Source organism: Mirounga angustirostris, unplaced genomic scaffold, assembly GCF_029215605.1.
Source record: "Mirounga angustirostris isolate CCGP_5_RB_7025 unplaced genomic scaffold, mMirAng1.0.hap1 SCAF_10, whole genome shotgun sequence".
NCBI classification, from domain to species: Eukaryota; Metazoa; Chordata; class Mammalia; order Carnivora; family Phocidae; genus Mirounga; species Mirounga angustirostris.
In genome coordinates, this window is record NW_026991718.1 from 38,227,479 (window position 1) to 38,249,458 (window position 21,980).

Consider the following 21,980-nt stretch of genomic DNA (forward strand, 5'->3'; position numbering starts at 1 on the left):
CGGTACGTGCCCTCCTTAATACCCATCACCGGGCTAATCAATCCCCCCTCCACCCTCCCCTCTAAAACCCTGTTTGTTTCTCAGGTCCATAGTCTCTCATGGTTCATCTCTCCCTCCAATTCCCCCCGCCCATTTTTCCTTTCCTTCTCCTAATGTCCTCCATGCTATTCCTTATGTTCCACAAATAAGTGAAACCATATGATAATTGACTTTCTCTGCTTGACTTATTTCACTTAGCATAATCTCCTCCAGTTCCATCCATGTTGATGTAAAAGTTGGGTATTCATCTTTTCTGATGGCTGAGTAATATTCCATTGTATATATGGACCACATCTTCTTTATCCATTCATCTGTTGAAGGGCATCTCGGCTCTTTCCACAGTTTGGCTATTGCGGACATTGCTGCTATGAACATTGGGGTGCATATGGCCCTTCTTTTCACTACATCTGTGTCTTTGGGGTAAATACCCAGGAGAGCAATTGCTGGGTCATAGGGTAGCTCTATTTTTAAATTTTTGAGGCACCTCCACACTGTTTTCCAAAGTGGCTGTACCAACTTGCATTCCCACCAACAGCGTAAGAGGGTTCCCCTTTCTCCACAACCTCTCCAACATTTGTTGTTTCTTTCCCTGACCATTTTGGCCATTCTAACTGGTGTAAGGTGGTATCTCAGTGTGGTTTTGATTTGGATTTCCCTGATGGCTAATGATGATGAACATTTTTTCATGTGCCTGTTAGCCATTTGTATGTCTTCTTCAGAGAAGTGTCTGTTCATCTCTTCTGACCACTTTTGACTTGATTATTTGTTTTCTGGGTATTGAGTTTGAGAAGTTCTTTATAGATTTTGGATACCAGCCCTTTATCTGTAGTGTCATTTGCAAATATCTTCTCCCATTCTGTGGGTTGCCTCTTTGTTTTGTTGACTGTTTCCTTTGCTGTGCAGAAGCTTAATCTTGATGAAGTCCCAAAAGTTCATTTTTGCTTTTGTTTCACTAGCTTTTGGAGATGTATCTTGAAAGAAGTTGCTGTGGGCGATGTCCAAGAGGTTATTTGCCTATGTTCTCCTCTAGGATTTTGATGGATTCCTGTCTCACATTGAGGTCTTTCATCCACTTTGAGTTTATCTTTGTGAATGGTGGTAGCACTCTTGATTTCAGTTCAGGTCATGGTCTCAGGGCTGTGAGATCACGCCCTGTGTCAGGCTCCGCACTCAGTGGGGAGTCTGCTTGAGATTCTCTTTCTCCTCCCTCTGCCCCTCCCCCCACTCATGCACGCGCTCTCTCTCTCTCTCTAAAATAAATAGTCCTTATAAAAAACCACGAAAACACTAATTCAAAGGGATACATGCACCCCTATGTTCACAGCAGCATTATTAACAATAACCAAATTATGGAAGCAGCCCAAGTGTCCACCGATAGATGAATGGATAAAGAAGATGTGGTATATTTATACATGTATTATTAGTAGCCATAAAAAGGAATGAAATCTTACCATTTGTAACGACATGGATGGAGCTAGAGAGTATAACGCTGAGGGAAATAAGTCAGTCAGAGAAAGACAAACACCATATGATTTCACTCATGTGGAATTTAAGAAACAAAACAAGTAAGCAAAGGAAAAAAAGAGAGAGAGAGACAAACCAAGAAACAGACTCTTTACTATAAAGAATACACTAGTGCTTACCAGAGGGGAGGCGAAACAGGTGATGGGGATGAAGGAGGGCACTTGTGATGAGCCCTGGGTGATGGATGGAAGTGTTGAATCACTCTACTGTCCACCTGAAACTAATACAACACTGTACATTAACCACGCTGGAATTAAAATAAAATAAAATATGTTAAATGTTACCCCTTACATAGGGGTAAGCACCTTGAATGATTTGAGAAGGGGGGGGGAGCACACATTGAAATAAAAGAAATGGTAATAATTTTTTGTAAAGCCCCATCCAACATTTAAGTTCTACAAACACAGCTCAGCCCAAGCTATGATATGACATGGTGGGGAGGGGTGTCCGCAACACAGTCCTCATCAGGCAAAACCCACAGATGGGGCAGACACATGGAACAGATAATGCCACGTGGCTTGACTCTAGAATCAAGTAGCAACAGTGTGAGGTGTATTCATTATAGGATTCGAAGTGGGAAGGCTCGGGCACCCTGAAGAAAGGAGAGGCAGGTATTCACTGGGGCTGGAAGGTTTCAGGATAGCAATGGCTAAGAAGGAAGGGGGTATGATGTGCCGGAGCCTGAGAGGGAAAACTGCCTCCACCCAGGCATTCACCCAGGCTTCACACGTGTCCCTGCCAAGCGCCTAAAGCCAAGGATACAGAGGAATGAGGTCCACGTCCTACAGCACTGGAGCTGGGGCCAGGGGTTAAACAGAATGGTATTTCAGGCAAAGGGAACACCAAAGGCAAGGAGTCCAGAGTTTAGACAACGTCAAGTTCAGTGAGAATGCAGGGCCAGGGGACTGGGCAGAGGCTAGGAGGAGCCAGCACCCAGAGGCTCTGAGCCAAGCCATGTTTCAGCTTCCATCCAGTCCTACAAGTCACAGGAGGCTGCAAGAGTGACACTGTCAGATCCCCTTTGTGAGAATCATGATCATGGCAGGGTGGCTGAAGGTGTGGCCAAGAGATGGACTCATGTGGAGGCTGTTGCAGTGGCCCCAAGAAAAAATGTGAGGCTGTATGGTGATGTTTAGCAGTGGGGAGGAATCTCCAAGGGTGTGGTCAGCAGAGGACTCCAGTCCCACACAAGGCAGGTAGCTGCTGCCCCCTGGTATTCTCCCTCCTGCTGAACACCAGACTACCCTGCTGGGGACCTGTGCAAGTCACCAGCGCCTCTCCCTCCCCAAGCTTCAGTGCCCATCTTGCTAGAGCCATTCTGAGTGACTACAAAGGCAGTGGACACCCTGCTTTCCTGCTTACTCTCACCTTCTTCGCCTCTTGTAATCTCTCTTTACCCTCTGTCTCTGCCGTCCCCACAAGAGAGCCTTTTCCAAAGGTCATTTGCGAGCCTTTTTCTTCATCCTCAAGCCCGCAGCTCTTAACCGTCCCCAGCTGCCCTGCAAGCCCGCTTTGACGGCCCAGATCATGGACCCCAGCCTCCTCCCTGGGCTGGAAGGTGGCAACCGCGAAAAAGAGGGCGACTCTCCTCTGCGGGGCTTCGGGTGACATCACATCCTCCGAGCGCGAAATGGGGCTCCTCGGCCGGCCGAAGGGCGCAACTTTCCCCCCTCCGCGTCCCACCCGCTCCAGCGCGAGTCCGCACGCGTCGCGCCGCGCGCAGCGCGCCATGGCCTCTCGGGTGACCGCCCTGCTCCTGCCGCTGGCCCTGCTGCTCCGTGAGTTTGCGACCGTCCGGGAGGGCGGGGGGCGGGGCAGACGAGGAGCGCGGGGCTCCGGGCTCAGCCTCGATGCCTGCCGCCCGCAGATGCCGCCGCGGCCGCCGGGCCAATCCAGTTCCGCATGTCGCCGCCGACGGTGGTCGCACAGCTGGACATTCAGAAGGTGGAGCTGCAGTGCGAGGTGCTGCTGCCCAGCAAGGCGTTGGGCTGTTCCTGGCTCTACCAGAAGAATGAACCTGCCGCCCGCCCCGTCTTCCTCATGTACCTCTCCCCAAGCCGGACCAAGTTGGCGGAAGGGCTGGACCCCAAACAGATCTCGGGCACGAGGATGCATAACAACCTCTACAACCTCACCCTGCAGCGCTTCCGCAAGGAGGACGAAGGCTACTATTTCTGCTCTGTCCTGAACAACTCCATGCTGTACTTCAGCCCCTTCGTGCCGGTCTTCCTGCCAGGTCCGGGCGCCCGGGGCGCGGCACCTCTCGGTGTGGGTTTTAGGGCTCACCTCTGAACCCCTTTTTTTGACACGGACGTCCCGCTTTTGAACCTCTTAGCGCCCTTGGGGGTGGCGGCTACTTAATACTGCTTCACAGACAAGGAAACTGAGGCTAAGATGCGGCTGGGGGTACTGAAGATGGCTTCTTAGGTCCGGCGGATCTAGGCTCGAGTTCGGGGGCTTGTCTGCTCCTGGGCTGTTACTTAAATTCTGTGGGCCTGCCTTGGCTTGTCACTACAATGCGGCTATCAACCCAAGCCCACAAGCTTGCAGGTTGAGCCCCGGAGAGAGGCTGGGCGACGGGGAGCGGGCTCTTGCGTTCCGGTCCGAGGCGCCTGGTGCGCTTGGCCCGGCCCGGGACCCAGCAGGCTGCGGCGCGCGCCGCGAAGGGGTGAGCGCGAATCCTGGAGGTCCCCAATTCATCTCCCCTCCCTGAGTGCAGAGGTCGGCGCGGGCGAAGGAGGCGTCCCGTTGGGCAAAGGCGCGCGAAGCGGTGGGGAGGGTTAGCGTCGATGTCCCCTGCCCGACTCCAACCACGCCCTGTTTCTCCCGCAGTCAAGCCCACCCCGACGCCCGCGCCGCGACTACCCACGCGGGCGCCCACCAACGCGTCGCAGCCGATGTCTCTGCGCCCGAGAATCTGCCGGCCTGCGGCGGGCAGCGCAGGTGAGACGGGCGCAGGGGTGCCGGGACTGGGACCCGCCAGGGGCGGTGCGGACCGCGGGGAGGGCCCCTGCCAGGCTCAGCCCTGATCCTGGAGGTAGAGCCGAAAGCTGTCCAAATGGTGGGGAAACCGAGACCCGACCCGAGGGACAGGCCCCAGCTGGTGGTGTGGGTTGGAGGATCCCGGGCCAGCTCCTAAACGTCGGCGTCTTTAGTGGAAAAAAGTGGGCTGGACCTCGCCTGTGAAATCTACATCTGGGCACCCCTGGCCAGCACCTGCGCCATCCTTCTCCTGTCACTGGTCATCACCGTCATCTGCAACCACAGTAAGTTCTAGGGGCGCGTGGAGTGGGGCGAAACGGTTTGCCCCACTTCCTCCTCGTGCGCTGCTTGCTCCAGGCAGCCCTTGCCAGGAGATAGGATGGAAATTTCTGGGACCTGAGCTGCACTGTGGGGTCAGGCACAGTCCATTTCTTTCCTGGAGACAGAACTCGAGAAACCGCTTTCCACTCCTCTTTCCACTCTCTGGGACGTTTTTTAGGAAGATAGAGCCCTTATCCCAGGAGCGGCAGCAGAATTGTGTTCCCTTGGCGAAGCGAAGGCTGCAGGGAGTGCAGTTTCTGGTTTATTACAAACGCCAGCGGGAGAGGGTGTGCCCCTGTGGCCCTGGGACTAGTGCCCAGGAAGACTGGGTCAAAACCGTGACCGGTTGAGATTTACTCTGGGCCATTTCCCAGTGAACCCCCTACTACTTTGGGTCCCACTGTGGGTGACTGTACTAACCCATCTTAACCCACATCTCTATTTGCAATGCTTTTAGAACTGATGAGAAGAGGGCTGGAAAAGCAGCTCTTTTTTTTTTTTTAAAGATTTTATTTATTTATTTGAGAGAGAGAATGAGAGAGAGAGAGCATGGGGGGGGGGGGGGGAGGGTCAGAGGGAGAAGCAGATTCCCTGCCGAGCAGGGAGCCTGATGTGGGACTCGATCCCAGGACTCCAGGATCATGACCTGAGCCGAAGGCAGTCGCTTAACCAACTGGGCCACCCAGGCGCCCTGGAAAGGCAGCTCTTAACCTGGCTCTCAAGAGTTATTAATCCTAAAGAAATAGGAAGAGGGAAGGAGGAAATCTATTTGGGGACTATTGGTGTTGGGGAGGCAGTCACTTTACTCCTTCTTTTTCTTATTCAGGGAACCGAAGACGGGTCTGCAAATGTCCCAGGTGAATCTTTTATAACCCCTGGGCCTGTTAACCCTGGGCAACCCTATGCACAGGTCCTAGCTTCCCAAGCTGAAGTTGGCAGGAACTTTTCCCAGAGAGGCCATAGCAGTAGAATTCTGGGGGCAGAGAGTCCTGAGCAAAGAGAGGCACAAGGCTGGCAAGGTAAGGAAATGGAAGCACAGTTTGGGCTGATGGGGAGAGCAGTGTGACTTCCGTAAATCTCAATTTTCTCTGGCCTAGCACCAAAAATCCCATCTGAAGGATTCCCCCCATTGGTCCTAGCTCCTCAAAAGACCTGAGGTCTCTTTATCTGGATGAATCCAACTGGTTTTGTTGTTTTCTTAAGAAAACTTCTTTTTCTATTTCCTTGTTGTAGATTTTGAGAGACTAGTGTTTTGAGAGCCAGTCTTTTTCAGGGAACCAAATAAACAATTGCCTAGGCTCCTAATTTCCCTGTGCCATTGTAGTGCCTTGATTTACCACCAAGGACTAGAATGGAAGAAAAGGGACCCAGAGGCAGGAGCAGTTAGCTATCTGGCAGCCCAAGTGACTTCCTGATCCAATTCCAGCCCATGATCATTCTGAGATGATCAGGAAAAAACAAGCAAAACAAAGACCAGTGCCTGGAAGAGAAGCCTCAATCTCCTCTGTCCTTTGAACTTAGGCTGAGACAGCCTGTGCTAACATCTAACTAGCCCTACTCTAGCCCTGCACCGCGATGGGGGTTACACTCAGGATCTCTCTTCTCCACACAGCAACCCCATGTGATAGATACCATCGCCCCATCTCACAGATTAGCGGCTCAGATCAGGAAATCTACCCAAGACGGCAGAGACATGATGACTCTCAGATTATCAAAATAATACACCACTTAATAAAAGCCTACAGAGTACCAGTTCCTTTTTATATATATTTCTTTTTTAAATATCAAGTTTTATAACAATCTTTCAAGTAGTTACCACCACCACCATTTTTTTGGATGAGGAAATTGAGGATTAGGACATTTAGTGACTTGTCTAAGGCCACACTGACTGCAAATATCAGAACTGAAACTTCTATCCAAGCTCAGGCTCCTTGCTGCTTGGGGGATGGGGATGTTTAAGGATAACCAGCTCCTTTCAGTAGATGAGAATATTTCAAATTTTATACCTAGGGTTTGCATTTCACACTCCTTGGTATTTCTCTGCAGGAATCCAATTTCAATATCTCATATAGCATTATTATTTTTAAATATATATATCATTTTTTAAAAGATTTTACTTATTTATTTGACAGAGAGAGACAGTGAGAAAGGGAATAAAAGCAGGGGGAGGAGCAGAAGGAGAAGCAGAGCTGAGCAGGGAGCCTGATGCGGGGACTCGATCCCAGGACCCCGGGATCATGACCTGAGCCGAAGGCAGATGCTTAACCGACTGAGCCCCCCAGGCGTCCCAAAATACATGTCATTTTTTTTTTAAGATTTTATTTATTTGAGAGAGAGAATGAGACAGAGAGAGAGAGCACGAGATGGGGGAGGGTCAGAGGGAGAAGCAGCCTCCCCGCCGAGCAGGGAGCCCGATGTGGGACTCGATCCCGGGACTCCAGGATCATGACCTGAGCCGAAGGCAGTCGCTTAACCAACTGAGCCACCCAGGCGCCCAATACATATCATTTTTAACAATGGAAATGTAATGAATTTCCAATGCCTGTATTATAAACGGTATAACAAGGGGATAAAGACCCTTTAAAAACAAAGAAAGATCTTTAGCATTTGCAAGTACTTGGGTTGCAGTTGGGAGATTTTGGAGGAGAATCATCCCTTATCTATCTTCTCTGAAAATTCTCATTCTGAAATGAACAGAGAGCAAAACCCTAGAATACAAAGCTATACAGAGTAAACACATCTGAGGGATCCACATGCCTGAGTTAACATACTCAGTGATGACTGAGGGCAGCTCAGCTTCCAGAGAGGTTTGGAGGACGGTGTGCATAGACATGACATTCATGATGAATCAGCCCATTTAGGAGGTGCTAGCCCAGTCCTGAATTAACACACATTTTTAGTGGGACATCAAATTTTGGTTGTCTGTGTGAGATAAAGTAGTTCTGCTTGGCTGATGGTGGTGGTTTGCTCACATCCTCCCCGGGGCTGAGAATCAGCTCAACTGATGACCTTTGGTTATCAGCCTCCTTCTCTCACCTCCATGGGTGCCCTGACAAAGGCTCCCAGAAGCTAAACTAACTGGGTTCAGATCCTGGCTCCATCGCCTCCTAGTTATGTGACCTTGGGCAAGTTCTCTAATCTCTCTTTCCCAGTGCCCCCCACCCTCAGGTTGCTGTGACAGCAAGATGGCAAATGTAAGGCCCTTGACAGAGTTGCTGACGTCATTCACCCAGTCCCACGCTGGTGTTCCAGGAACAAGTTCACAGACCCTGCAGGGGCTGGGAGGCTGGGGCGGGCGGAGAGACATGGATGGATACAGTACCATGCTGTGGGGGCTCTTGCTGCAATCATGGTCGGTCATCTGCCTCTCTTTCAGGCCCATGGTCAGACCAGGAGGCAAGCCCAGCCCTTCAGAGAAATACGTCTAACATGGAGATGGGCCCTGTACGACAGCCACCACAAGACCAAACAGCACTCTAAGAGAATAGCAACAGTCCTTCCTTCCTTATATATCCATTCTATTATTTTTTGGGGGTGGGGTGGGGTGGGAAGGGTGACTTTTTTTCTTTATGTGTTTTCCTTAGTTGACACGAAACAAGACTGTACCTCTACAGTACACCACAAGGGTTATGATACCACTGTGTGCACGCATTGGGGTAAAGGGTGGGCAGGCCAGAGCTACCGCGAGCCATGTTCTCAGAATCTGGCGGTTAGAGCTGGGGGTGGAGGTGTGGGGGCTGCTCAGCATGACTCGGTCGAGACCTCTTCAGTTGACATCCAGGGATGGGGAGCAGCTTGAAGAGAGTCACAGCAAGTCTCAGGGCTCTTCCTCCAAGCATTCAGGTCTTGCTTCTGGAGGCGTCTGTCTCAGCGTGGGGTGCTGTGTCTCAATCCGTAAGGGCACAAGTGATTTCTTGAGCAGCAGTGATAGACCCATGACTGCACCCGCAGCCCCAAGGAGGTTATAAAATAAGAGAACTTCTGCCTTTCACAGAGTTCCGTAATGTCGTTGAATAATATCAGACTTTTTTATAATGAAATGTGGAACTACGTGGGGTAGGAAGTCCTCAAAGTGGAAGGGATAAACTGAATCCTGGAAAATGAAAAACTCAATCTCTAAAGACAATCTGTGGGAAATCCCCAAGTGGAGGCAAAATTGCTCTCCCAGCCCCTACAGTGCAGAGGGGCCCATGAAAGAGGAGAGACACCCCCCCTTTGACAAGTATGATCTGAGCATCGGTACAGTTGAACAGAAGTCCCCTTGAGCCTCCAAACTTGCGATACTATATCTGATCGGGCTCCTGGAACATCAGGGACTTCTGACAGTGTGGGAAGGCGGGATTGTTACAGAGCTGCCAGCACTGGCCCTGGCCTCCCCTCGACCGGGAGACGTGGGGCTGCGACAGAACGGACTCTGGTGAGGAGGCGGAGAGCCAAACCTGCTGCCCGACCCGCGCCTTTCCTCTCGTATGGAGCTGAACAAGCCACGAGCGCTCACTGGCAGAAAAAACTCAGATGAGGAAGTAAGAATCACCCATACTTCTTTACCTCAGGCGTAATCCGTTCTTAATATTGTGGTGTACATTCTTCCTGATGATTTTCTATGCATGTATGTGAAGTATATACTTCCGATTTTTAAAAATGAGATTGCGCTCTGCTTTTCATAAATGGCTTTAATAAACAAACATTGACAGCATCCTTTTTCACGACAAAATAGCACGCCATTTTCGATTGTGCCCACTCTTATTTAACTATCACTCAGCATTTAATTCTCCAGTTTCCAGTTTTTCACTACTCTAATACCACTGCCAAAACTCTGCACATGTCTTTGTGTCTTCAGGATAAAACCCTATAAGTAAAGTTATTGGGTCAGTCCCCACTTTCACTGTGGACTCCCCATTTTCCCATCAGTTTAAACTGATTAGCCTCTTTTGGCATCACCTTGTCTTTTGTTCTTTTGTGGCAACAGGTGGGCTGATACTCCTCTCGTAATAAATCGTAAAATCTTCACTCTTGTTGAGGTAGAAGATACATACCGAAAAGTGCCCAAATCCTAGGTGTACAGCACCTCCAAGACATCATCAAGTGAACACACTCGCACAGCCAGCACCAGGCCAACAGAGAACTTTCCCTGCCCTCCTGAAACTGCTTTTGCTACCTTAATTTTTAAAACCAAGGCACTTTTAAAAGAACAGGTATCAAGAGGAAAAAGTGCCTCAAGCGTGAAAAAGCAGAAGTGAAAGCTAAGAAAGTTCCCGTGAGACAAAGTCTTGCCCTTGCTCCCTTCCTCCCCAAACCAATCCGGTGACCAGAACCCGGAGCCACTCCAGGGACTGAGACGCAGTTCCAGGCAGGCTCCAGGCTCTGAGGCTTCCTGTGGGAGCTGTGCCCTGGGCTCCCTGGAAAGCGGGACAAGGAACAGCCAGTCTCCTCATGGGAGACACTCGAGGGAATGGCTGTGGAGGGCCCATCTCAAAGAACCCGGGCCAGGGTGAAGACAGGAAAAGAGCTTTTCCTCCTTAACTTGCAGCACAGGTGATGAGTGGCTGGGAAGCCACCCTGGGGAGGCTTGGAGAGGGTCTAATACTTACTGATTTTCTCATACCCCCTAAAAAGTTTCACTTACCGTAACTAAAATGGTAAACGCTATTTTGGAGATTAAAAGTATCAACACGGGGGGTGCCGCACGTGGGTGGCTTAGTCCGTTGGGTGTCCGACTCTTGATCTCAGCTCAGGGTCGTGAGTTCAAGCCCTGTGTTGGGCTCCACACTGAGGGTGGAGGCTACTTAAAAAAAAAATCAGGGGGTGCCTGGGTGGCTCAGTCAGTTAAGCGTCTGACTTCGGCTCAGGTCATGATCCTGGGGTCCTGGGATCAAGCCCCACATCAGGCTCCCTGCTCAGCAGGGAGCCTGCTTCTCCCTCGCCCTGCCACTCCCCCTACTTGTCCTCTCTCTGTGTCAAATAAATAAAATCCTTAAAAAAAATCAATATAGGAAAAGGTACTCATTAGAGTTGGCCCTCAGGACCAGGGAGAAAATAAAAAAAGCTGCAGGCCGAGGCTGAAAGCATGCTAAAGGTGGCTGTGAATTTAGGCTCAGGGCTTGCTAGTGACCACAAACATCCAACTGTTCATTCTGCACACATAGAAGGAGCACCTGACAATTCAAAGCTGGCAGCCTCAGGTCCAAGTCATATTTCACTTGCCAGCTTCTAGCCTGAAGCATTGGTTCTACAAATTTCCCCATGTGGAAGATGCCCAGGACACATTTTTTGGACCCTGAAAAGCCGGCAGTAGAGGAACGACTTCTCTGTTATGCAGTTAACTTGGGGGTTCATTGAATAAATATTCATTCATTTAACAAAAAACATATTCCATTTGTGGAAGAAAGAACTTTGTCATTTGTTCTCCAGTTGTGAAACTGCCCTTCAGAGAACCCCTGCTGCACTTGAACATCCCCCATGACTCTTCAACTAGTGGGGCAGGAAGAAGTCTCTTTTTCACCAGCAAGAAGCTGCCCCTCCGTCCTGCCCTTGGCCGTGTGCAAACCTCTACCCCCCCCTTCCTCCACCCCCCCTCATATTGTGACCACCAGGGGCAGGCAACACTTACTCTGCTCCTAAAAGCAGGCTTGAGCTATGTTTCTCCACCAAAGGAATTGACAGAGGCCACAACTGCCTTAGATTAGGTTAAGTGCAGAGGTCTAAAAGCAGCTTCCTGGCTCTGCTACTTACCCTGTGTTCGCTAGCAAGTGACTTAAAGTCTCAAAACCTCGGTTTCCCCGCTTGTAAAATGGGGGTAATGATAGTCCCTACCTCAAAGGGTTGTTGGGAAGAATATATGAGTTTCTGTGTATTTTTAAGTGCCTCGAAGAGCTCCTGGAACACAGTACCAAAATGTATCCTGAAAACCAACATACTGGGCGCCTGGGTGGCTCAGTTGTTAAACATCTGCCTTCAACTCAGGTCATGATCCTGGGGTCCTGGGATCGAGGCCCTGCTGGGTGGGGGCCCTGCTCCTCCCTCTCCTTCTGTCTGCCGCTCCCCCTGCTTGTACTCTCTCGCGCACGCTAATAAAAAATAAAAAATCTTAAAAAAAAAGAAAAAAACGTACTGCATTTTTTTCAATAGATGCATAGCATCTATTGCACTCCGAATGCAGCCACCTCTGTCTGATTCTCCCAATTTCTGTTCTCAGAAAGGGTAACCATTTCTGACAACATATTAATGTATGTAACGCAGGGATCTCGGCATCCCAGTGCTAAGGAGAACAACCCTTCATACGCATCTCACCTCGAGAGCTCAGTCCCAGGTACACACAGCCTTTGTTCTGTCACTGAAGCTCCCCTCAGCCTCACATGCTGAGGGCCACCCCCTAGATCCCCCCATCCCCTGCTGCGGGAGAGCTCTACCATCCTCAGAGCAACTGGATAAGGCTGGCAGAGTAGAAAAAGCATGCGCCCTACTGTTTGTCCTCTCAGCACCTACTGAAGTCCCCATCCCTTTGGACAACCTCACTTCTGCATGCCAGTTCCTAATTCCCCTTTTCCGCTCTCCCTTAGGTGGCTGTGATCTGTAGGTGTCATTTGTTCTTATGTTTTAGTGACTTAAATAATAGCTACCCGTTATTTAGCACTCACCATGGGCCTGGGTGCCTCATTTGGGCTTCATCAGAACTCTGAAGTAGGCACGATTACCATTCTTCTTTACAGATGAGAACACTAAGGCATCGGAAGTTTTGAACGTTTGCCCAAGATCACACCAGAGCCTGGTGGTGGGATCCAGATTTGAACTCAGGTCCAATCCTACAGCCCAAATGCCTAGCTGCTCTGCTCTCCTGAATATCATCTGCTTCTCTTTAACTGAAGCATAGTGGACACACAACAGTACGACGTAGTGACTCAACAGCTGTGCATGTTATGCTGTACCACCGCAAGTGTTAAGGACCCAAAACCATTTTTTTACACCTATGCAGGCTAAGGTAGAAAACAAAGGTCACCACCTGCTCTGAAACCAAACAAATGGGATCCTGTCTCCAGTCAGGGTGAGGGCCCTGCTTCTAACGCGAATACCATGAGGGGCCGAGAAATGCCGCTCAAGGGATGGTTCCGTGACAGCTAACTCTTCACCTGTCTCCTTTCTCAGGGCAGGTGGAAGGCTGCACCAACTGCTTGGTACCAATGGCTTAATTCCTTCACACGAACGAAATCTCATCTGTTCCTGGCTCCGAGGCACGGGCAAGTGTACCAGAGACTGCAGGTTGCTTTCCAACAACCGGTCGCCCTTTCTTCCCTACCAGCAGAACCCTCGTGGTGGGACAGGTGGCGCTGTGCCCAGACATTTCCCAGGCTTCCCTGCGCCAACTGCAGCTAGGAAGTCATTGCACGGAGCTTCTGGGAAAGACCCGTTCAAAGGGGCTGACTCAACTGGAAGCCGCTGCTTCTCCCACTCCCTCCTCCTCCTTCCTGCCTGGAGCACTGTTACGAAGAGGTGAGACTGAGGCCACCCATGAAGGCTGTGGAGAATGACAGGAGCCTGGGCCCCTGACGGCATGAAGCCAGCCCACAAACCCTAGACTGCCTACTCCTCACGGGCAGGCAGTAAAGTCAAAGGACATCTGCCCAGAGTTCCTGATCTACTTCTCAAAGCTTTCAGGACTATTTAATAATTTCCTGTGAAATTCCTCTTTGGGGCTGATTAGCTCACTGATCTAAAACAACCAAAAGCAACATGGTCTTAAGAATGGAAGGAAACCTGAAATGCATTTCTAACCTGTTCAGAAGGGGAGAAAGCTCCCGAAATGATTAGTCTTGAACACTGACAAATAACAGGCTTCCTCTTAAAGAACACTTTTCTTTTAGAGGGGAAACGACATCAAAGACCTTTACTTGCGCAGCGGCCCTTGCACGGTGGCTGAATGCAGTCCTCAAATGGAGTTAAAAAGATCCATTCCTGACTAGAAATTGGCAGAAAATCACACAACCCACATAGTGTAGAGACTAACAGAAGGAGAGTGTGAAGTTAGAAATTCACCCTTCTAGGGGCGTCTGGGTGGTTCAGTCGGTTAAGCGCCTGCCTTCAGCTCAGGTCATGACCCCAGGGTCCTGGGATCAAGTCCCGCATCAGGCTCCCTACTCAGTCAGGAGTCTGCTTCCCCCTCTCCCCCACCACTCGTGCTCTCATGTGCTCTTTCTCGAATAAATAAAATCTTCAAAAAAAGAGAAGAAAAAAATTCACCCTTCTAAAAAATGTAGACAACAGAAAGACTTGGGAATATATTTTAGAACACTAGAGCAAGGAAGCCCATCACTTAAGAGATCCCCACCTTATTGCTTCTCTGAATTACAGAAGGGTTCGGAGCACTGACATTTTATGACAAAAACATCTTTGCTAGATTTTCATTATATTACTCACTAATACATTATCTTGGTCCTTACTGAGACCAAGTCTGTCTATTCCCAATACTACACAGGACCTAAAATACTCAACATTCACTTTAATTACCTACTGTACTGACCTCCCCTGCTCTAACCTCATCCCCTCCCCAACCACTTCTCATGCTACTGTAGCCAGAGTGGCCCTTAAAAATACACAATTTATTGCATGTCTCCCTTCTCTTCTCTCCCATCGTCCTCTGGTAGTTAGGTCACTGGTGGGAACTAACCTCCCTACAAGGGCCTTGGTGCTTGGTGCTCTACTTTTCTCTATCTGCAAGCAGTCCCTAAGGTCCAGGACGCCAAGTACCCTCTTTTATCTCAGTGCCTGGCACTTAAAAAAATCCCATGTTGAATGACTGAAGGTGCCATACCATGGTATGTTAAATGTTTTCTGCATTTAACATACACACATCTGTTTGAGTTATTAAATGAAAGGATTCTAAGTAATTAGTACAAAGCACTTTGACCTTCCCAAGGAAACTCAAAATTCTCGGACAACACAGGAGCTCTTGCTTAGACAGTACTTAATAATGTTTAGGTATATCTGTTAGCATAGAAGACTCATAGGATTTAAGAAACACTCCACAACAAGGAAAGGTTTTTGGATTTTTTTTTTTTAAGAATGAATAAAATACTTTCTATCATAGATATCTTGACAGAGATTTCCCAAAGTAGCTTTGTGAATGGATCATTCTACCATTGTCCCTTAATGCAAGGTTTTTTGAACTGTGGATCTCGATGACCCATTAGCAGGTCATAAAATTAACTTAAGAGTCTTGATGAACATTAACAAATAAATTAAAACCCTGCTCAGCAAGGAGCCTGCTTCTCCCTTTGCCTCCCTCTGTCTCTCATTAATAAATAAAATCTTAAAAAAAAAAATCAGTGTTAAAACAAATTAGAAGCGTTCGTTTTGTAAAACGTGTTTCAGAACTATAAATCTTGTGTATACAGGGTTATGAGATTTTCTTACTGGGTGCCAGAAAACAAAGTCAGGTGGGTCCTCTGTGAAGTGACATTTCTGTTTGCTAGGATACTATCATCAAGCCCCTACCAGGGGGTGAAGGGCACTAAGCTACTGTTCGGTCTAAGGGTGCATTTTTAGTCTTTATCTTGCCATTACAAAAATCCATTATTTTTCATCTTTGGTGATCATCCTTGCCCATTTTGGTGGGGAGGGGATGGGAAATGTATTTTGCCATGCTGCAAATACAGCACCCCCTTCAAATGCCTGGATGCTTAAAGAAATGCACTGGTTTTTAAAATCACAGTACTAAAACAGAGTTCAAAGCACACTAAATTTAACTTTTCTTGATGACTCAGGACTTAGTCATCAAGGGTAAATTTTGTTCGGTAGACGTGATCCTTACCTGTCATTGAAGAGGGAGGACACTTCACAAAATAGGGAGCATCCAAGAGGCCCCTTGTAAGGGAAGCCAGTTTTCTCACAAGCGTGCAGATTCGGATTCAGCAGGTCTGGGCTGAGGACTGAGATTCTGCATTTCCCACAAGCTCTCAGGTGCTGCTGCTGCTGCTAGAGATCACACGTTGAGTCCCAGAGAGCCCCAAATGCTGCAGGGATGGATGGGGAGATCTTTGGCCAGGCCTGCCAGGCCTCACCTCGACCACCTGGGCCACTGGCTCCAAATGCAACTGGGTGGGGCCCACACTTGTTCCCACGTAGGAAACATTCTAAATCTCAGGTAAGAATGAGTCTAAAAAAATATATACAAAAGCAGCAAAAACAGATTCTTGGTCTCCACCACATTAGCTTGTCACTAAACAGGATAGACAGCTCAGCCCGGTTTTCTCCCTGGCAATGCCGACCGTACGTGCCCCACTCCACCAGCAGCCCGGGAGCGGCTCCACGGCTTCTCTTCCCAGTCACACGCTATCACCCCAGCCAGCGGGTCCCAGCCATCCACAGGACGCAGCATGCCCAGGGTGCAGGAGCCTGTAAACATGAATGCAATCTCCTAGAAACTGCGGATGGTGCCCAGCCACCTCCTCCGAGGCTTCCACTGCTGGTGGCACAGAAACAGGACAGGATGGAGACAAAGCTATTTTCTTAAATTCTTTACACTCAGACCCTTAGCAAACACAGGCAGCAATGTTCTCTTCTTACAACTGACACCTCCATACTCCCTCCCTCATGCCTCTGTGACCTGTCACATTTATACAGACTGGTTCCACAAAACACTTTTTAAATGTGCATTTCTTTAATTTTTAAAAATATACACAGGAGAAGCCATGTGTTTTACATAGGAATACACACATTAACAAAGCATCTGTTATAGTTTTCCAAAACTCTATTATATCAGTCTGAAATTTATAAATTAGGTATATCAGAACTTTTTAAGTCAAAATGAAATCCCTGAAACTACTGGATATGGTGGACTTTGTCCAAAATCAAATGAACAGAGAATATGAATATGGTTTGTGTTAAATAAGGTTTATTGTTAGCTTTATTGCCTATAGTCTATAAGATGCAACTTTATTGTGCCTTTGCAAACAGGATACATTTCTTAAAAAACTGATCAAAATTTTCCATACATATAGCTCTATATGATAGATTACAGTGCAACACTATTCTTGTTACATAATTATAGAAATACTATAGAACCCAAGAGCACAGCGTAAGCAAAAGAAATACAATCCTGAGCCATCTGAACAAGATGATTTGATGAATCCTTTTAGTGTAAGTTTAGAAAACACGGAGGAGGAAAAAGAAAAATACATGCACGCTGCAGTCGTGAGCAAAATACATTAAATGCCTGTTCCTTGCTGGACACAGGTGGGGGCGGGGAACGGTGAGTCTCGGACACATGCACGCTCACTCACACTCCCATTTTCTTCTCCTGCTTCCCTCCCATCCCCGCTACATTCATTCCCACCCCTTCCCAAAAGAAAAGATCAGGCACTAAGTCCTAGTGAACCCCACATCTGCCTTGCTGGAGAACGTGAAGTGACTGCTAAAATAAGAGTGTAAATCCTCACCCACAACACGAAACAAAGCTTGTGCTGTCAGCCAATTCCAGCTGCTGTTGCCTCTTTGGAAGTAAATGAAGCATATGCTCACTACAGTTTAGCACTGTAGACGGAAATGTCTTGAAAACAAATCTTTGTTTTCTCTCCCTATCTCTTGAAGTAAAATCAACAGCGGAAAACTCACCCTAAAACTAATTGCCTCATCTGCTATTAAAATACATTTGTCACTCTATTTTTGGTATCTACTCAATTATAGTTCAGTAAGAACAGTTCATGAAGTTTGTACCTGCTTATGGTAAACACTATGGTACCACATAAAACCCACCACAGCTGGACAGGCTTATGGAGCACCAGACCTTCTATGTATGTGTTCCTTGCCAACATTCCCTCAAGACCACAGCATTCTAGTGTTACCAAGGATAATGTACGTAGAGTTAAGTAATGAAAGCTATTTGGTTTGTGTCTTCACCTTACACATCCTAGTGATGAAATTAACCAAACCATGCCTTCCCTGAAAATAACCTGAGTCTGCTGACTAAGCAAACTGACCAGCTTTACTGTCAGTCCACTCATCAGAAGTTGAGCTGGAAAACCAGAGGGCTAATGTCTACCAGCAGCTTGTCTTGTGCGAATAACCCAAGAGTCCTTGGTTTTTGCAATATCTGTTGTCCCAAAGGCTGAACCACTGAGGTGGAAATAACTCACAACATAAAGAATACTGAACAAACTACATACCTGTGGGACTACCTGGAGAGAAAAAGGATCCTCATTCCCCACATAATTTGGTGTGGGTTTTAGTGTCTCTGTATACGTCAGTTGCTACAGAAAAATCAAAAGATTAACTTCATACCTTTCTTATTTTCAATTAAATGCTCATACACTCACAAAATACTCACACACCCTATGAACATGAGGTGGCTCTTCTCTTCAACATTTTTAAAATCAAGAGGCACCAATACCCGTTCATTTTTGTATTAGAAGTTTCACATAATCACCACCAAAATAACAGAAATGGTATTTGTGATGATCACACTAAGGAGAAAAAAGATTGAAAGACAAACTTAGCCACTGTACTTCAGATTGTACTTGAAAGCACAGACGCTCTGGCTAAATCAGAATCTAAGGTTCTAATAAGGTTTTATTGGTTTAGCATAGTCCCATGGCCTTTGTCCATGACTGGTAAATGGAATGGTTCCTAAGGAAATTGAGGAAACCACTCTGAAACTGTTTGCAATGTATATTATTATAATGAGTCTGACTCTAAAAAAACCTTGGCTCTATCATGACCAGAGCGTGACAAAGAGCATCCTCCTGCGCTGCTGACATACACAGCCTCAGCGATAAGGTCCTGACACCACTGCTGAAGGTGTTTCTACAGTCGAAAGGACAACATGTTGTATTTCAGCATCTTTGGTTAAGGTCTGGCCTTTTCAAATCCACCTCTCCTTCACATTTAGTCACCAATGGTTTAAGACCATGCAGTTAGTTAAAGGTCACAAGGCGTAATTTTCATGTTAAATTGTCAAATCAAGAGTTTCAAATTTCTGGCCCTACCCTGCCCAGTAGGACTACAAGGACCTTACATAGGAAACTGTAAAATCAAATGCTTCAGTTAAAAGCATGCTCTTTTTAAAGCTTCATGAGCTGCACAGAAAACTGTCAACAGGATTCCCAACACTGGGAGAGCGACAAAGCAGAGTTCTGGCTTTCGTCCTTAAAAGTGGCCTGAGCCGACTATGTGAAGTGTCTGGCCCCCAAAATATTTACACCGGCCTCTTAAGCGACATCTACATTGTATAAATCTTATGTGAAGCCTGAATGTTTTTAAGTGTTTGAGGTGGAAAGGTGAGACTAAGTTGTGAGTAAAGCTAAATTTGGCCTAGTGCGAAAAAAAGTAAAAACAAAAACCATACTCTGGATTGTAACTCAAAGTGAAATACAGGTCATAAACCAGGTTTACATCCTCAGCCAGAGTTGCCTGGAATTCTCTACCTTCTCTTACAGAGTCCAAGGAGTTTCTCTCTGCTCTTCGCCTTCATTGCTTTAGCGGAGAGAGGGGAAACTTTAGGGAGGGTTTCAACAGGAAAGCAGAAACACAGAGATAAAGTCCCGGTGGGGCCAGCAAGACAGAGGTCGGACCGAGCAAGCACTCTGAGCAGGCTAGTCGTCATTCCTGGCTAACCCACCCGGTACACAGCAGCGCTCAGAGGAAGCCTGACCACACACAGCAGTCAAGCAGAGCTTCCCTGCAGTGCCCCTTTCCTCTGAGACAAAAATCCCTGCTCTCCCAGATAAACATTTCAGGACAAACCATGCGGGCTGGTATACGACTGCACTTGCTGACACTTTCTAGGGAACTCAGCACCAAACCTGCTTTCTCCCTCCCTGCAAAAGAAACCAATCTGCAGTTTAAAATGCAAAGTGTCAGGGTCCTCTTTCCTTCTGTATTTTCTTCTTTCTTTGTTTTCTTATCAAAGTTTTCCTATAGTGATGTTCAGTTCCATGTCAGATGAAATAAAGTTGCAAAATATTTGGTGATTTCCATGTAACATTCTTCTCATAATGAAGTGACTTAACGGGCGTAAGTCAGAAGTATGTCCACAGAATCCTTTCCATGTAGTTCGTTCATCATACAGAGAAAGACTCTTACACATGGCTATTTCTGGGCAGTGCATTAAATGAAGATACCTCACAAGAGAAAAGATCATCATCTGTATCCATCAGAGTAATATACAGATTCACAGCCAATGAGATGATACACTTTGCAGAAGAGAGGCAATACAAAAACAGCAATAAACATACTCTGCACTACAGAAAATATGCTAACTTCTAACTTTAAGGATTTAAAGTAACGAGTCTGGTAACTGCATATTAGGACCGGAACATGCTTCTTCCCTTCCAGATGCACAATGTTTGATGCCGGTGCACATATATACACACACAAACAACACTGTGTCTGCAATGATATACAAATGAAACAGACAGCCAAGTCCTGAAGGCAGATTTCAGAGAATAGGGCTACCAAGACCAAGAGAGCAAATATTAACTTAAGAACACCTCTAACTTCAGAATTTCATTTTATTGAACACACTTTTAAAACAAGCACCTCTTGGCAATAAAAGCAAAGAAACAATAGTACTCCTTCCACTCTGTTCTAGGGGAAGACTTCTCACACCAACCTGCTAAATTCATGATGGAATTTGAAACAGGCAGCCCGCTGGGGCTACAAGCAGAGCTCAAATGCACATCTGCTGACTTCTTGGTGAGAGCTGGAGCAGAGGAAAACATCAAAAAGCAAATTGGGAATCTATCACAGCTTTCTTCCTTAAGCAAAAAAAATGCAAATTAGTTTTATAACCACAATTCAGTTTTTCAAACTTTTTCTGAAGAATTTTCATTTAATTATGTATACATAACAGGAAGTAAAACTTTTTCACAAACATTCTCAAACCTTACAATTATCAAGAAATGACAAAAGTAAAAGCAGGAGAGATATTAAACACATGGCAGGGAGGTTGATTTCTGTTTCTGCTCTTAAAAAGTAAAAAAATCACCATATAATTAAGTACAAAAACCTGCATTGAATGACAACTGCTGGTGTATTTACTTGATCAAAAATGAAGACCAAGAATATAATAAAGCCCTATGATAATATTCATCTGGAGCACTCCCCTCAGTGTGTGTACACTAAAATGTTGGCAAAGTTTCTGGAGCATTAGCTTATATAAACACGGGAGTCCTCAGTTAGCTGCATTAAATGGAACGGTTCTCTTCTGAAATGCGCCACAATTCAGTTTCACTTACAAATTGCAAATTAAAGTTATTTCTTCAGAAAAATATCTGTTTGGCATCTCCTGGACTTTGTTCCATTGGACAATATGGACATTTTAATCTAAAGACAAAAAAGAAAATACTGAATCAAGGAACAGGATCAGTACTGAGCATTCAATTCTCATCTATAGAATATCTCTAACAATTACACACACACACACACACACACACACCTGTATTTTGTTTTGAGAGTTAACTGTGCTTTCTGTTAATATAAGAGCCAAGCTCTGAAGGGTCACAAGTAAACACCAACCAAGCCAGACACTAAACTGAAGGCTCCTCTTCTGCAGAAATTAGTGAAAACCGTTTCGTAAACCAGACAAAGACAACGGTTTTGAAAACTGCTTTTGCGGTTTTAAAAGTCAATCCAATTCTTCCTCCAAAGTTTAGGTTTTCCCTGTCTTTTTTTAAGATTTTATTTATTTATTTGACAGAGGGAGACACAGCGAGAGAGGGAACACAAGCGGGGGGAGTGGGAGAGGGAGAAGCAAGCTTCCCGCCGAGCCGGGAGCCCGATGCGGGGCTCGATCCCAGGACCTGGGATCATGACCTGAGCCGAAGGCAGACGCTTAATGACTGAGCCACCCAGGCGCCCCATGGTTTTCCCTGTCTTTAAACAAGTTTCAAAGGTACTGGTCATAACGCAGGGACGTGCAGCAAACGTGACACGAGGTGCGGAGCCTAGAAGGGCGGCACGGAGCAGCAAGCTCGAGGCACCATGCAGCAGCACCAGCAGGGCTGCTGCACGGGCTGGGAAGGGCACAAGTAGCTTCATTACATGCCAGGCCCTTCTTTCAAAAGAAAGACTTTACCATAACGGGTCTGAAATGAACTCCAATGAAAAATGTTCTAACTGCCTAA

At 47.0% G+C, this 21,980-nt stretch overlaps 2 protein-coding genes across 5 annotated transcripts in view; one reads left to right on the plus strand and one right to left on the minus strand.

Annotated features, from left to right (window-relative positions):
- Positions 1-3,225: 3,225 nt before the first annotated feature.
- Positions 3,226-5,359, plus strand: CD8A (CD8 subunit alpha). The gene is made up of 3 exons (XM_064572229.1): positions 3,226-3,799; positions 4,396-4,506; positions 4,719-5,359. Exons 1-3 carry the CDS (start codon positions 3,466-3,468, stop codon positions 4,838-4,840), a joined length of 567 nt encoding a protein of 188 aa, XP_064428299.1. The 5' UTR covers positions 3,226-3,465; the 3' UTR covers positions 4,841-5,359.
- Positions 5,360-16,731: 11,372 nt separating this feature from the next.
- Positions 16,732-21,980, minus strand: part of RMND5A (required for meiotic nuclear division 5 homolog A) — a 64,986-nt gene continuing 59,737 nt past the window's right edge. For 2 of the 4 annotated variants that reach the window (XM_045884590.3, XM_064572232.1), the window contains exon 9: positions 16,732-21,180. In XM_045884590.3, the coding sequence (XP_045740546.1) occupies positions 21,117-21,180 (64 nt within the window). In that variant the 3' untranslated portion in view covers positions 16,732-21,116. The remainder of the gene's footprint in view (positions 21,181-21,980) is intronic. The other 2 variants (XM_064572231.1, XM_064572230.1) reach the window with 2 other exon arrangements.

Coding starts and splice junctions, on each gene's coding strand:
- CD8A (XM_064572229.1), top strand. CDS start 3,466: ATGTCGCCGCCGACGGTGGTCGCACAGCTGGACATTCAGAAGGTGGAG. Junction 3,800..4,395: donor CGTGCCGGTCTTCCTGCCAG/GTCCGGGCGCCC, acceptor TTTCTCCCGCAG/TCAAGCCCACCCCGACGCCC. Junction 4,507..4,718: donor GCCTGCGGCGGGCAGCGCAG/GTGAGACGGGCG, acceptor CGGCGTCTTTAG/TGGAAAAAAGTGGGCTGGAC.